We start from the raw sequence: 16,992 nt of genomic DNA, 5'->3' as shown, positions 1-16,992 counted from the left end.
AAAACAATCTTCCATACCTAAAGTACAACATCAAGACAAAAATTGTGCTCCCTTTGAAATAAAATTTTATTTAAAAATGCTTCCACCTTAAAAAGGTGATATTTTTTCCTTTGTGTTTGTCAGAGATGTTTTGTAATGTTCCCATCTTTAACAAAATCATGGATTCTCTACTCGGATATCTGTAGAGCTTTTGTCAATGAGCCGATGTTAATAGAAACGTGTAATCATTGCCTTCTTCGTACTTCCAGGTACGTTGAGTATTCCTTCTAAATTGTGTACCGTGTGAATCATCCCTCTTGCTGCATGTATGGACCACATAAATCAATTTGTTTCGAACCATTAGTCCCATTCGAACCCATTGGTTCCATAATAGCTTTCGTTGAAAACAGTTTTACATGGCGCTCGATGTACGCATGTTTCCATTTATTTTCAATATTTAATCATGTCATAATAATAATAATAATAATAATAATATTTTAAAGTCCACTCCAAATTTTATTAAACCGAAAATGGAAATTCTTTTTGCCCAATTGATCGTGAGCCCGGCAGGCACTGGGCAGCGCCAGATCGACGTTGCTCTATCCCTTATTGTTGAACGCCAAACAAGGTAGCAGCAACTCCCGTCTTTTAACGTCTTTTTGGTATATGACGCGGCTGGTTGTGAGGCGGACGCTCTACTGACTGAGCCAACACACCGGTGTTTTCCTATAATTATTATTTCTAAATAGCTGGTTGTGGTCGGGGTGGGGTAGGGTGGGGGGGGGGGGGGGGGGGGGAGAAGAGTCGACCAGCTACTGCATTCCCACTTCATATTTGAATGGGTGCTAGATGTGACCATTTTACATTACACCGCACACTCTACATCAAAAGCTTAATTAACTTGAGTTCTGGTAAAAAAAAAGAAAATGAATTCTCACAGAATCTAACGAAACTTACACTGAATGTTCAAGATTACAAATAAATATCATGTGCCAAACAATTTTGGAAGAGTATACTGGCTGAGTAATGCATGAGCATAGAAAGATAAGGAAATCAGGGTAGTACTAGCCCCGACACCATGTGTGTTGTCCCATATACATCTTTCTGTGTAAGTGATTTTTACTTTACCAAGACTCTGCCAAATTTATGATGATTTGATGACTCCAGAACCTTGCGTTACACACCATTACTTACATGCTATATGATCAACTTTTCTGATCCATTCCACACCTTTTCTTTCACAATGCAATCGCATTACCAGAAATCAAGTTTATCTTTAACGGCGCATACTTTACATCTCACACGTTACAAGGCACATTTTACATGACACACTTTACATGACACACTTTACATCATATCGCACACTTTAAATAACACACTTTACAAGGCATACTTTACATGACACACTTTACATCTCATACTTTACAAGGCACACTGTACATGACACACTTTACATCGTATCGCACACTTAAAATAACACACTCTACATATCGCATACTTTACATTGCTCTCATCGTATTTGCATCTAACACTTTACATAATACGCTTTACATCAAATACTAGGCCAATATCGCATACTTTACATCATCCACTTTACATCACATACGTTACAACACACACGTTACATCACACACTTTAGATCGCCCCACTTGCCTTAAAAAGAATCGAGTGAGGTAAAGGTAATCTTCTTCTCAATATAAAACAAGTTATACGAGCAATTTTCGATACCCTAAAAATGGGTGGTGATTGTACTTGCATGCCCACTTCACTCTTCCTAGCTTCCTTAAAAAATGAGGAGCTAGTATACAGTTCAACCCTGTAACTTATATGTTAGTACTGAATAATATATCATGATAATAATTTTGTTTACCACGGGAAACCTCGTCAGCTTCAATGCTGTTCTTCCTGAGGCCCCTGCAATTATAACTACCCTAGCAATTTCCAGGGACCCATTTACACTTGGGTGGAGAGTGGCAAATTTTAATTAATTTCTTGCCAAAGGACGTTAGTGCCGGGCTGGGATTCGAACCCTCAACCCTTAGATTGAGAGTCAAGTGAATCAACTACTATACCACGACACACCCACAACTCTCCCTGAACGATTTTAGACGGTGAGGAAACTATTGAAGCTTTGAAATTAGATATTATAAACTCAGCTAAATAAATAATTACTCCTGACACTTTTTACTTTAACTCGATAGATGTATCATGAAATTTAAAGTAATTCAATTATAATATTCATAGCAGTCGGTACTAGAACAAAATTGGATGTTACGCTTCGTGATTTAATACAATGTCGAAGAATCTTTTGTTCATGACTTTCACAGACAAATAATTTGTCATTAAAATTCAATGTAATTTCATACATTTGAGTTGCAAGTTATAAGTCTGTGTATACATCAACGAAATAAGTAAGAAGTTGCTTCGTATTTCTTAACACAAATCACTTTAGAAAGATATCCTACTTTAAAACAATATTTCTCTATCGAAACATATTCCATTTTCTACAAACAACCAATCAAGCATTCTGTTCGGGTGGAGTGTTTAGCAAAAGCATCACAGCGCCCCAATTGTAACTTATTTATTGTATTTTTATATCGAAATACAATTCATACTACGTCAAACTTTTTAATTTGTCTTTCCTTGTTCGCTTTACTTCTCGTCAAATTGATAAATCCTGATGATTCCTGCATGGCAATGATCACTACCGAATCTATCATATCACAATATGTAGTGTATACTGATGACAAAACAAGATTTTGCCATAACAAAAATGCTTTTTTTTTTTTTGTGCTCGTATGTACTAAATATTTAAAGTTTTAAATTACCAACACTACTTCACGAGTAAACAGAAGTGGTAAGGAAAATTCGAATCTAATTACGATAAGAACGGGAAGCATAATCATGATTTAATAATTAATATTTGAAACTCCGTTCCCTTTTTTTCATTTTTACTAATCACACTATTCCATTATCGTGATCAGAGTCATCTTCACGTCACTTAGCTTTTCAGAATGAACAAAAATAGGGCAGATAGTGACAATTGTGAAACATTGGAACCACCTGTAATACACTGTCGCTCATAAAGTTAGAACATTTTTTGTTTACCCCAATTTATGAAATTATTTTGACAATGAATTATTCCTAATAGATCTAGATAATATAGGTTTTCCCGGCCAATTTCGTCAAAGCGGCGATCAATTTCACTAACTTGCATTCATGTTCGAGCGAATTTTCACCACTCGTTGCTCCCCTGTTTCATTTTTAAACTTTTTGCATTAAATTTCGTTTCGAGTCACCGAATTTTCGAAACAAGCACATTCAAATTAACGTTTGGTTCAGTCAATTTGGAAATGCGTTAGCGTCATTCAATTTCGCCAAAGTTGAGTGGGAGGACAATTCTTTGGCGAATTGCGGTTTCATTTTCGTCTATGGGCAACCTCTTTCACAATCGGGTCATTCAAATTAAAACTAGACCTCATAATTATTGTATGAGGCTCGATGTTTATTCGGATATTCATTTTTTCATGTTCATTTGTTTATTCTTTTTTTCTTTAGCAGTCACGCAAAAAAAAAAACTCACAAATTATTAGTCAATAAAATCTGAGAATGTAATATATTGTCTAGACCTATTAGGAATAAATCATTGTCAAAATCATTCCATAAAATTGGGGTTAAAACAAAATTATTCCACCATTATGACCAGCAGTGTATGTAACTTGATAGATGTTTCATGAAATTTAAAGTATTTCAGTAATTCAATTATAATATTCATAGCAGTCGGTACCAGGCGCGTACGCAGGATTTTTTCAAGGGGGGGGGGGGGGGGGGGGGTTTAACATTTATAAATCGGGCCGAAAATTTCGTAACGACTCAGCCCACCGCTGAATAAGCGGGGGGGGGGGGGGGGGGCGGGGGTAAGAGGACACCTTCTTTTTTTTTTTTGACCTCGAAATTTGAAAATTTGACATTTTGCTCCGTTGGGGGGGGGGTAGGGTCACCTGTTTTGGTCAGTCATGGGGATTATTATTATTATTATTTTATTTTTTTTAATAATTAAAAAAAAAAAAAAAAAAAAAAAAAATCCAAAAGGGGGGGGGGGGGGGGGGGGGGGGGGGTTTTAGGTTTTTTTTTTTTTTTTTTTTTTTTTTTTTTTGGGGGGGGGGGGGTTTATACACATAAAAATACCAAAGGGGGGGGTTAACCCCCCAAACCCCCCCCCCCCCCCCCCCCCCCCCCCCCCCCCCCCCCCCCCCCCCCCCCCCCCCCTGCGTACGCGCCTGGTCGGTACTATATGGAAACAAATTGGATGTCACGTTTCGTAATTTAATGCAATGTTTACCTGTGTATTATTCGCTTTTTCGAAGAATCTTTTGTTCATGACTTCCACAGACAAATAATTTGTCATTAAAATTCAATGTAATTTCATACATTTGAGTTGCAAGTTATACGTCTGTATACATCAACAAAATAGGTAAGAAGATTATTCAAATGTATAGTATGCTTCGTATTTCTTAACACAAATCACTTTAGAAAAATATCCTACTTAAAACAATATTTCTTTATCAAAAAATATTCCATTTTCTACAAACAACCAATCAAGCATACCGTTTGGGTGGAGTGTTTAGCAAAAGCACCACAGCGCCCCAATTGTAACTTATTTATTGTATTTTTATATCGAAATACAATTCATACCACGTCAAACCTTTTTAATTTTTCTTTCCTTGTTCGCTTTACTTCTCGCAAAATTGATAAATCCTGATGATTCCTGCATGGCAATGATCACTACCGAATCTATCATATCACAAATTATGTAGTGCATACTGATGACAAAACAAGATTTTTGCCATAACATTTTTTTTCTTCTTTTGGTGCTCGTATGTACTAAATATTGAAAGTTTTAAATTACCAACAGTATTTCACGAGTAGACAGAAGTGGTAAGGAAAATACGAATCTAATTACGATGAGAACGGGTAGCATAATCATGATTTAATAATTCATGTTTGAAAGTCCGTAACCTTTTTCATTTTCCTAATTATATTATTCCATTTTCGTGATCATAGACATCTCCACGTCACTTAGCTTTTCAGAATGTACGAACATTAGGGCAGATACTGACAATATTATGGAACACTCGAACCACCTGTAATAAATTACGATTACCAAATCCACGAACATAATCCTTGAAAAGATCATTCAAATATAAATATGCTAAGTTAAATGCTGGTAAATCTTTCATCCTTAGTCTACGTTTTGCTACGGTGACAAAGGTTCGTACGAACGATAATTTCGTACAAATCTCGCTGTTTTTCCATTGTCTGAAAATCGTTCGTACGGCGTACGTAATGGAATTTGTCGTGTTATAGTGGTTCATTAATCCACATTTGCCAATAGCCATCCAGGTGTTATCAGGCGTAATGGTAATTGCAGGACACGCAGTATTAATGACATGTCCATGTATACACATCCTTTTACCGTCATTCACATTTTTACACATCTCATACAATGATATTTCTCCCAAAAACTCTTTCACTCACTCTGCTTACTTCAGACCAGCTACAAAGAAAAATCAATATATTCTGTAGCACCATGCAACTTTTGAGGAAATCATGTTCACTCATGTATAAATCAATTATAAATGAAATATTCTTCAAATGTCAAGTCCAGCTCATTTCAATATATCCTCATACTATTTGTAATCGTCTTCATTTTAAGTTTTTGGCTTTGAGTTGATTTAACATCACAAGTAGATAAGAAATTGTAACGCAATAACGACAGGTGGCAACAAATGATTAATTTACATATAAAAAAATTAACATGTTATTAAGCAATTATGTATAAGCATACAATGTTTAAAATAGTGAGGAAGACACAACCAAGACTCCCTTTCTACAAATAGAAGTGATTAGATTATGGTGCACAATAATGGATAATTCCTATTGACATACATGTAACAATAAAGCATAAACATGTGCATACTTTTTCTATCCATCAAAAAATGATATTTAATTACTTCATGATATTTATATTGTATGTTCTCTATTAGCTACCAAACAAGGGCATCTTAAATTATTTGATTGGATAAACAAGACAACATAAGTCCAATCAATAAAGTCCTTAATTTTGATTAAAACTGAAGACAGGGTCCTAGAATGACGGTAAAGAAGAGTGGGGGTGGTTGTGCCGCCCTTTTACCACACTTAATTACAAACATGTACATTTATTACGTAAATCATGACCTGGGGAGATTCAAACATTATCAATAGTCAACACGAATTTGTCACATTATGTTATTCATGTGAAAATATGGAGGTTTGCAAGCAATAATACAAGATAGGTACAATCAAAATAAAGGGGTGTGCTTGATTACATTACTATTTTCTTCTTTATATATCAATAACAAAACTTGTGCAATGTTGCTAACGAGTAGTAGCCATTTAAAACAAAAAATGTATTATATCTACTAATGGTGCAGTCTAATGTATTGAGAACTTTTCCAGGAAAGTGGTAATTTTAAATTCTGGCAAACACCCCTGCTACACATGGTGAAGAAATCAATATGGTTCAAAATACATGCTCTAAAATGGAGACTATTTATCAAGTTTAAACTTCAAGGGTAGGGACATATCTTTATTAAAATTCAGTCATTAATGCAAACAGAAGAAACAAAAAACATGATATGAATAGATAATGAAAAGCAACACTCCCACAAAATGAAATGAATGTACATCATTTTATAAACACGATTCTATTCATAGGAGATGGCAATAAAGAGGAAAAAAGCGAATCAAATATGACAAACCAAAAGGATCTTTTTATAGCAAGAGGAATAATCAGACAAATAAAATCTGCTTGGTACAATTTGCATATATACAAAAGACACCTTTTCCATTTGCTAAACATGGCAGCAGAATATTCTCCAATTTGCGACACGAGCCAAATTGCAGAACAATTCAAAAGCGATAAAATAGCCCACATACATGTACTTCATGATAAAATTGCACTATGGAAGAATATGAGGAGGGGATGATTACAAAGGCCGATAAGAACAAACATGAGCTTCTAGCACAACCCATAATGTTTTTGATTTTCTGGAGACATTCTTATAGGCTAAATCCAACTATAAAATTGTTAATATGAGAGCAAGTCCAAGGGATATGCTCTCAATATTCCCTCATAAGTTTAACCTTTAGACTTGAGTTGTTGTCATAATCTGCATTTTTAATGACCTTGATATTTGTTAGTTTACCATATTCACTTACAGCAAACGGCGCTAATAAGATGATTTATACAGTGATTAGTGTTCCAAATTAAAAAAACCTTTTGTGACCAAAAATATATAAAATGGTGCAACATTCTAACTTAATCATGATCAGAACCGAAATACGGTACCCAATAAAGAGTATGGATACTTCGATATACTGTGCATGCCAAAAACACAGTGTGATAATACTCTAAAATGGTAGATGGCCAAGAATTCAGAGCTGTTCAATTTGTTTTCCCCATGCTATATTCATTTACATTTCTGTGTCTGTCCAACACGTTTACCCTGATCATCATTTGGTGATTTGATCACAAGTAGTTGTCACACCAACTCTTTAAACATTTATAGCAATCTCCACCCTGTTTCTTGTTTGCTCCTGCTTCTTCCTTCAGCCATTGCATGAACATTTCTTCATCTTTCTTTAGCACCAAGAACTGTCCTAGGACAACGTAGGCCTGTGAATAGAAAGAAGGAGAGAAAGAGAGATAGATAGATTAATAGAGAGAGAGAGAGAGAGAGAAAGAGAGTGAGAGAGAGAGAGAGAGAGAGAAAAGAGAAAGAGGGGGGGGGGGGGGAAGGGGGATTGGGGAGAAAGAAAGAGGAAAGAGAGAAAAAATGATTTCACATGTCATATGATACACTTTCTAAATCATGGGTATGCATGAAACTAGTTATTGTGTGTGTTGTTTTGTTACAAGTGTGTATTTTTTTCTTCATCTTTTTCTTTTTCAAAGCAGCCAGGGATATGGGCAATGTATGATACATTGGTAAAATTCAGAGCTGGGTGCTCAGATGAACAATTCAAAAGAAATCTCATCCCTATGTATGACAATGACATCCACTTTATCTGGAAATGTATTGGTAAGAACTGATTTACTGATTTTCCTCACATTTCACAACAGATTCATGTATTTTTTGCATGTTTATGGAACAGGTGTGTAAACAATTTTAGACAATGTTCTATGATGAAAACAACACTCCAAGTTAAATGCCTGCAAATGGGAATAATGTTAATCAACTAATCACACACTTCTCTCTGGGATGAGACAGCTGTGTTTTACAATCAACTCCACTTGATTCTAACAAGTCTCTTTGCACAGTTTGCTTTCTTCAGTTTCATAACAATCTCATTTTGGGGCAAACTTAAGACATTCTACTAGAAGTACATGCACAAATCAGCCAAGGCTTTTCCCTTTTTGAATTTCAAAATATAACAATGCATTTTTTCCCTTCAGAACAAAGGTATGCTTGCTACCACATTCTGGCGACAACGCTTTCCATGCATGTGCTCCTCGACTCTGGAATGAGCTTCCATGTTTTATTCGATTAGCACCTTCGCTGGATGTCTTCCGAAAATGTCTCAAAACTCTCCTCTTTGACCATGATCAACAATAGATTCTTTGATAATTTTTATGTAAAGCGCTGTGAAACAACAGTTAGTTTGTAAGAGCGCTATAGAAATGACTTTATTGTATTGTATTTTATTGAGATTGTTTCAGGGCTTCACGCTTCTTACCTTATCAAAGCCTTTATCACAAAGTCTTCCACCAAGAACAGGTCCTATTCCAGCCATGTCTGTCACTTCCTTTTCTCCCATGGGCTCTGATACAAAGTCTCTGTGTTTCTGTGATGTTGATTGGGCCATGTTGCACTCTATTGCATGGAGAGAAAAATATGCATAAGGCAAATGTAAATTGTTAACAATCTGGTGTGAATGAAGGAAAGTAGTTGCTAGACAAAAACTTACAAAGAACTTAAGAATTACTATTATACTGCCTTTGTTTTTTCAAATGTGAAAACTATTATTATTGTTTAATGTAAAAGTTCACAATCTCATAATAAAACAGAATATAAGAAATAGCATGCTCAACATTGAACCCAAGTTTTAGCCCTTGCAAGTAAATTTGACGAAACAAATCAATGTACACACATGTAATACATGAGATTTTATGCAAACCCTGATTCCTATGCAGAGATGCCAACCTCTTGACAGTAAAAAAACAGACTGAGTATCCTAAAAAAAAAAAAAAAAAAGATTTTGGAGAGAAAAATCAGATTTTCATGAAAACTCAACACTACCAATGGCCGGTTGGCCCCGGGCCAGTAAAATTTCAGAAAAATGTGATACTGGTACAGTGTACGTACAGTCAAGTACAATGTTTGTAAACTTGTAAAGCAAAGTTTTTGTTGGGGCTGCAGGGGTTTACTTGTTCATATTTTAATGGGGTTCCATGGTTTTTATGGGTATTAAACAATTTTTTATTTATTTTTTTAAAATAAAAATTTAAAAAATTTAAAAAATTTAAAAAACTTTAAAAAAGTGATATCGTATTATCGTATTCCACTCTTATTATCGTACTAAATACGATTAAATAGTACTGGTTGGCACCTCTGCCTATGTAATGTATGAATTAGCCTTAATGTTTCATGACAATGACTATCCCTTTTTGCACTATCATCTTTTAAAGGGGGAGTCAACTCTGTCCCTGCTCCCTCTATTGGTCTTATAAATTATCTAGTATTAAAGTGACTCAGTAACATTGTTGAAGGTTGATGAAAAAATTGCTTAATTTGTGTATAAAATGTTACTTTATTAAGCTCATTCTATTGTACTAACCCTCTGACAATCTGACATGCAAAAAATCCTGACAAAAATCTCAAACCACAAAGATATCTATGGTTTTCTTTGAAAGAGTCACTGTGCAACACCCTCTTAACAGTGATTAACAGTAAATTCTTCCAACCATTTTTCCATGAAAAAAAGACATAAAACAGGCTACTAAAAATCTGTCAACACTTAAATGTCTGGAATGGTATGAAGAGCCACTTCATTGCTTTGTGACGATTTACATTCACCTTAAATGTAAATAAATTGTAATAATATAGTTGGGAGAATTAAGGAGTCGGTCAGATCAGTTTTTCCCAATTTGTATCATTAATAATGTCCATTTTCACTCAAATTTTCAGATTATCTTTAATTGTACATGTACATCTATCTACATGTAGGATTGAAGTCACCACCGTAGCACCATTATCTCTCATCTAAACAATGTTACTAAGTCCCTTTAATGCAAGCAGACAAATGAGTTCTAAAGACAAATTATCTAAAGTTTGAGCAATATCAGATCAAAAATAGAGTCTGAATAAATTCTGATAAATATTAAGTTTACTAGTTATGAATTTTTAAAGTTGCAATTATGGTGAGGTCTAGTACCCATCAGCATTTTTTTTTCTCCAGGGGGAGGGGTGTTGAGTAAAATCCCATCCTCCAATTCATACCCTATCAGAACATGAACAAATATTGGGAGTAAACCAGCCATTCTGAAGAGCAATAGCAGATTCAAAAATCAAAATAGGTACTTTTTTAACCACTTTTGGAAATTCTTGCAAAAGCGTGCGCGTACATCAATTTTGGAGTTAAATTAACGTCTTTGAGCTAAATTTAGGTCAATAATGGCTAAAAGTGATTTGAAATTGCTAAGAATAGTATCACTAAGTATCATTCAGAAATGAAAATGTATTTGAATGAAATATGGTCAATATTAAGAATTAACAAAATATAAATACTTGCAATATCAATCTTCAACAATGTTATGAAAAGAATATGTTCTTTTCTATTTATATATTTGTATATTGTCTTAATGACTCTTTAGAAATACATGTATGCAATTTATATTTTTTAATGTACATGTACATGCGTTTTCTACAACTTCATCTTTTACTTCTTTCTTCATGTTTCTCCTCTCCGTTTTCCTGACTTCAAGTTATATTCTGTTTTCTTATTTTTGCTGCCCAAGCAATCTTATGATATTAACTATATATATTCCAATATTGACATCAATTGTAATTGTATTTTATGTTTGAAATATGCAATGAGTGTTTTAATTGTACACATGACCAATTTACCCATTGGGCTGCGACACATTTTTTTAAAAATTACCTTGAATTGAATGGCGCCTCAGATGATACCACGCATTAGTAATTAAAAAATCCTTGTTAAGATCAATAATCATGCATGGACTCTAATATGCCACATGCCATGAAAGTTTCATGGTCATTCACCACGCCATTCATGAGATATCCATTCCACACACCACGTAACAAAATTCATAGCACAGAAAGAAAAGAAATCAATAGGTGCTCTGCCATGCGACAGATGACCTGCTCGAAATTGCTGAATAAGCAAAAGTTGTCTCTTAGATCATGCATATTCAGCAATCTCGGGCGAACAGCGCTCTTTATCATGAATATTCTTTGTTTTCCTTCTTTCATCTTCTCTTCTATCTTTTCATTTTCTCTTTCTGTCTTTCCTAATATTAGTCTTTGTTTCTCCTTCTATCACCTTTTCTTATTCTTGTTTTTATCGTTCTATACTTTTGTTCCTATCATTGCTTATGTTATTCTTTGTTTTTCTATTTCTCTTTCTGTCTTTCATTATGTTATTCTTTGTTTCTTCCTTCTATCATCTTCTCTTATGTTATTCTTTGTTTTCATTCTATCACTTTCTCTTTCTGTCTTTCCTTAATAATGTTATTCTTTGTTTTTTCTATCATTCATCTTCTCTTCTATCTTTCCATTTTCTTCTAGATCTAGAGTCTATTTGTAATTTTGTATCACTTTCTCTTTCTGTCTTTCCCTATCTTGTTTTTATCAAACTATCACTTTCTATGTCTTTCCTAGACCGAAAGCTTCAGTCTCTATAATCGTCGGTTGTTCCACTGAGACTACGTCTGGCTCCACTAGACCTCCGGTTATAGAGACAGAACGATCGCCTATGCCAGCCTGTGTTGAACTTATTCCGCTAGATTTTAGCCGCTAGGCCCCTCCCACAAACTTGCCACGGCCGTATTGTTATGCCCCCAAAATCCCCCAAAATGTCATTTTACCTCGTTCATTTCCAATTTTAAATTAGGCCTAGGCTATAATACATCGGTTCCACTTACTAACTTGATTGATATAATCCGTTTAATGGTCCCTTTTAAGGAAATTATCGGTCAAAATCGACATCCATGTTGAAAATCTTGCAAGCCGTGTTAAACTCTCGCTGCCGTCAATCTCATCCCTTCTAGTCTACGCCGAAGGCAAAATGATTATGAAGGAAAAACTGTGCGCCATCTACACGTTCGTAATGGCGTTATCACAGTTTTTCCTTCATAATCATTTTGCCTTCGGCGTAGACTAGAAGGGATGAGATTGACGGCAGCGAGAGTTTAACACGGCTTGCAAGATTTTCAACATGGATGTCGATTTTGACCGATAATTTCCTTAAAAGGGACCATTAAACGGATTATATCAATCAAGTTAGTAAGTGGAACCGATGTATTATAGCCTAGGTCTAATTTAAAATTGGAAATGAACGAGGTAAAATTACCTTTTGGGGGATTTTGGGGGCATATAACAATACGGCCGTGGCAAGTTTGTGGGAGGGGCCTAGCGGCTAAAATCTAGCGGAATAAGTTCAACACAGGCTGGCATAGGCAGTCGTTCAGTCTCTATAACCGGAGGTCTAGTGGAGCCAGACGTAGTCTCAGTGGAACAACCGACGATTATAGAGACTGGAGCTTTCGGTCTATGTCTTTCCTAGCTTATGTTCATGTCTTTTTCGTAGAGTCCGACCAAAAATGCAAAATGATATGAATATTGCAGAGTTTTAGAGGGGCTGTATCTTTTGATAGAAACATCGGTGAGTCTTGAAATTTGAAATGTATTATTCTGATTACATTTTTGATTCACAACAAAAAAAAATGGTGGAAAACGATCGAAAAATAGACTCTAGAGTCTAGGCCTAGTCTAGATCTAGATCCTGGCTCTAGACTAGGCCAAATTGAAGATTGAAAAATCGTCCAGACACCCTGACCCTAGTCTAGACTATTTCTATTAGATTATTATAGATCTAGAGTCTATGACTATATAGAGTCTAGATCTAGATCTAATTATATATTTAACAGTGCTAAATTGACAAATTCAAACTGATTGTAAACTTCTCCAATACCCCAATGTGCATGTGCGGGACATGATAATAAATTGTGCATTGAATGTCAGCGAGCTACGACGCCTACATCATGACACGCATCGCGTACGCGTCGGATCACGATGCGTCGGCGCTCCCTGGAGTTTTACCTACGCAAAATAACACACATGGGAATGGACACTGTTAAACTAAAAAGCCACGTTTAAGATTTAGGTCTAGATCTATTTATACTTTAGATAATTAATAGTTAACACATATGAAACAACGGCACTCACAACATTAAAAATAAACTTCTTTAAAAAATGGCTATATTACTGTGTTTATACAATTACATTCACTTACCGAGATGACGTTGCTAAACCAAATTCAAAAATCCCTTTTCTGACTGTTTCCGCCTTTTTCTCTCATTGAAATAAGCGACCAATAAAGGACCAATGCAGTACCAATAACGGGGGATACAGTGTCTCTAAAACGCCCAATAAAAAGGGAAAATAAAATGTTGAACGTCTCGGATGTAGAGACTAGATTAAACCGTCTAGGATTCAGGCCAAGGCTCAAACCGGCATAAAGGGGCTCTCATGTTTAACTAGGAAATTGACAAAATGTTTTTTTTATATTCAAAAGCTTTTGAACCTATCGCATGACATTTTAAATCTGAAACCTGTAGTGTGACATAATTATACAGTGCGTCCCAGAAAAAACGAAACCGAGAATTATCGATGTTTTATCATAACTTAATCACATTTATAATTGATAAATGACACATATTTGGAAAGCTTAGATCCTCCTCTTTCATTTGATGTAACTCATAAAATACATATATCAAGCATGAGTGATTAAAAGCAATTTGAAAAGAGGAAACCAAAAAGTCATTTGGCGAACGGTACCTGAAATGAAAATCACATTTCTAGAAAGTTGCGTTTCTGCCCTTTCATATGACACCTCAATCAGGACAAATAAGCAAGGAATAACAAAGTTCTGTTTGTTTAAAGTAGTGCTTGCATTTCCATAATTTTATCAAACGAATTCGTTTTCACTGGGTGCCTGTTTTTTTCTACAGCAGGCAGCCAGTGAAAACGAATTCGTTTAGTTAAATTACGGAAATGCAAGCATTACTTTAAACCAATAGAACTTTGTTATTCCTGGCTCACTTTTCCTGATTGAGGTGTCATAATATGAAAAGGCAGAAAATGAACTTTCTAGGAACGTGATTTTTACTTTGAAATTCAGATACCGCCCGCCAAATGACTTTTTGATACCCTCTCTTCAAGTTGATTTTAATCACTCATGCGTGAAATATGCATCATATGAGTTGCATGAAATGAAAGAGTATGATCTAAGCTTTAATAATATGTGTCAATTATCAATTATAATTGTAATCAAACATCGATAATACTCGGTTTCGTTTTTTCTGGGACGCACTATATATTTGATATCCTGCATCAACAATTTATTGGTGTTTGTTTGGTTAAAAGTGTGTCACATGGTCAAAAATAAACACACTATTTTCCCAAGCCGTGAATACTACCTCAACTAAATGTACTATTTACGGCTGGGCAAAATTTAACTTTTTAAAATTAAAATTGCAAAATGTTAACATGTTCAAAAAAATTGATGATAATTTGCGGTCTAATTTGATGAATTTGATATGTATGCCCATACACCCAGACACTGTCATGACAGATTTGCGTACCTGAATTGACCACTTTTTACAGTTGAAATGAAGAAAAAAAACACGTATTTAATGGAAATAATTGAATAAGTGCAGTAATTTTGACCATTTCGGACATCTTAGATTTCAAGGAAAAAGTGTGAGAACCCCTTCTGTAGAGATAAGGCAGGATTTCCGCCCGTTATGTCGTCTGGATCGAGACGGGAGAGGATTTTATTGACATTCACAGTCATTGTCCAAAACCACACATCCACTTAAGAAAAATGAAACTACATAAAAGGGAGCTCTATGTGTATAGTAAATTATTCTTTTAATACAAAATATATTGCATGAGAGATGTAATTGTTTTTAAGCAAAAAATACATTCCACAATAAAATGCAATAAAAAACAATGGCTCTCGAGTGAATAAACAAGTGAACCAATATTCCATTAAACACATTAAGATAAACTTGAGTTCTGGTAAAAAAAGAAAATGAATTCTCACAGAATCTAACGAAACTTACACTGAATCTTCAAGATTACAAATAAATGTCATGTGCCAAACAATTTTGGAAGAAGATGTATACTGGCTGAGTAATGAGCTTAGAAAGATAAGGAAATCAGGGTAGTACTAGCCCCGACACCATATGTGTTGTCCCATATACATCTTTCTCTGTAAGTGATTGTTACTTTACCAAGGCTCTGCCAAATTTATGATGATTTTGATAACTCCAGAACCTTGCATTACACACCATTACTTACATGCTATGTGATCAACGTTTCTGATCCATTCCACACCTTTTCTTTCACAATGCAATCGCATTACCAGAACTCAAGTTTATCTTTAAGCAATATCAGTAAGACGGTCCTGTCGTTTGAAATCATACATAAATAATGCGACTGAAACGACTACAAAAATAATGATACATAAATCTATCTCATTTCCCTCCTAGATAAAAAGAGACTATTTTTCCTTTTTCAAATCTATAATGTACCAGGTTTTCATAGAAGATTATTATTTAAAAAGTATTGCGGTGAAAGCTTATGTCAGCACTGAGGCGGCAGGATAACTTGGTGAAAATGTAAACACACACACTCACAATTCAAATGTTAGTTGGAAATATTGCATGGGTAGGTTTGTAATGTTTATATTTCATATTAAAACACCAATGCCTCGCACACAAAAATACAATCTGGATTACATATGACTTACATTAGCGAATTCAACTCATGGTGACTTAATTTTCAGTCTTTCATAGCTATACTTCAATAAATATATATTTCAAGGTATACTTCAATTTTTTAAAGTAGGATAACAGCAAGCATTCAATGTATAAAACATTTATAATTATCCAATTTCCTTTCAATACCAAAGCTGCCAAATAAAAGTGCTCTAGCCATTCAGAGAACGTCTTCCTACCTGGTGCCCAGATTACCAGATATTATACCTGCATGGCTAATTGTATAGAGTTGTCTTTTCTGCAGAATGAGATATAAACTCACAATATATTTTGATCGATTAATATTGTGAAAGTACATGTACAAAACAATAACTGAGATAATTATAGATACTAATATTTCTGACTCGTTGAGGTTATACATAAAATAAATATAAACCAGAAGTGTGTATACAAAAAAGTCATATAAAAAGGTGTCACACATTGAAAGCCCACATTTTTCTGAACATTTTGATATCAAATACTCATACTCATTACGTCTTTGTGTTACTGAACCCTCGATTTGTTGTAAATGTTTATAATTGATTTGTAATGTTTTGTTGGAAACATGAATAAATTGAAATGGAAAAAAAAGTGAACTGAAGATACTGGAAAATACTGATGTAAGCTGTGTTATAGCATATGCAATATCTTTAACGCATCAATTTTACACGAATCCATTTTTATTCTCCAACAAGTAAGTCCTTTGAACAATTACTTTACTCAGAAAATGCAAACCCAAATTAAGAATAACCCTGGTACACGAGGAAGACCTAGAAACAAGAAGGGAGATAATGTGAGGGAATGAGGAAGGGAGAAAGACAGAAAGGTAGGTGAGGTGGGATGGGGGGGGGGGGGAGTAAACAGAGAAGGCAGAATCACATACATGTATAACTAGAAAAAAAAGA

The 16,992-nt window shown here is 34.8% G+C and overlaps 1 protein-coding gene across 2 annotated transcripts; it reads right to left on the bottom strand.

Annotated features, from left to right (window-relative positions):
• Nucleotides 1-5,772: 5,772 nt before the first annotated feature.
• LOC582971 (barrier-to-autointegration factor) lies at nucleotides 5,773-13,683 on the bottom strand. Of its 2 annotated transcripts, none has more exons than XM_782899.4 (3): nucleotides 13,558-13,683; nucleotides 8,761-8,897; nucleotides 5,773-7,699 (listed from the first exon to the last, which is right to left on the bottom strand). In XM_782899.4, the coding sequence occupies exons 2-3, from the start codon at nucleotides 8,887-8,889 to the stop codon at nucleotides 7,553-7,555; spliced, it is 276 nt and encodes a 91-aa protein (XP_787992.1). In that variant the 5' UTR covers nucleotides 8,890-8,897; nucleotides 13,558-13,683; the 3' UTR covers nucleotides 5,773-7,552. The 2 variants fall into 2 exon arrangements, with proteins under 2 accessions (XP_787992.1, XP_030855108.1); XM_030999248.1 differs by having other exon boundaries at nucleotides 7,553-7,699; nucleotides 8,761-8,900; nucleotides 13,558-13,665.
• Between the last annotated feature and the right edge of the window lie 3,309 nt (nucleotides 13,684-16,992).

The sequence above is a fragment of the Strongylocentrotus purpuratus genome, unplaced genomic scaffold, assembly GCF_000002235.5.
Source record: "Strongylocentrotus purpuratus isolate Spur 01 unplaced genomic scaffold, Spur_5.0 spur5_scaffold_5, whole genome shotgun sequence".
NCBI classification, from domain to species: domain Eukaryota; kingdom Metazoa; phylum Echinodermata; class Echinoidea; order Camarodonta; family Strongylocentrotidae; genus Strongylocentrotus; species Strongylocentrotus purpuratus.
This window is presented reverse-complemented; position numbering and strand designations above follow the sequence as displayed.

What these genes read in the sequence shown, in the direction of transcription:
- LOC582971 (XM_782899.4), bottom strand. Translation starts at nt 8,889, where the DNA reads ATGGCCCAATCAACATCACAGAAACACAGAGACTTTGTATCAGAGCCC. An exon ending in GTGATAAAGGCTTTGATAAG is followed by an intron (nt 7,700 to 8,760) that starts GTAAGAAGCGTG and finishes TTCTATTCACAG; the next exon opens with GCCTACGTTGTCCTAGGACA.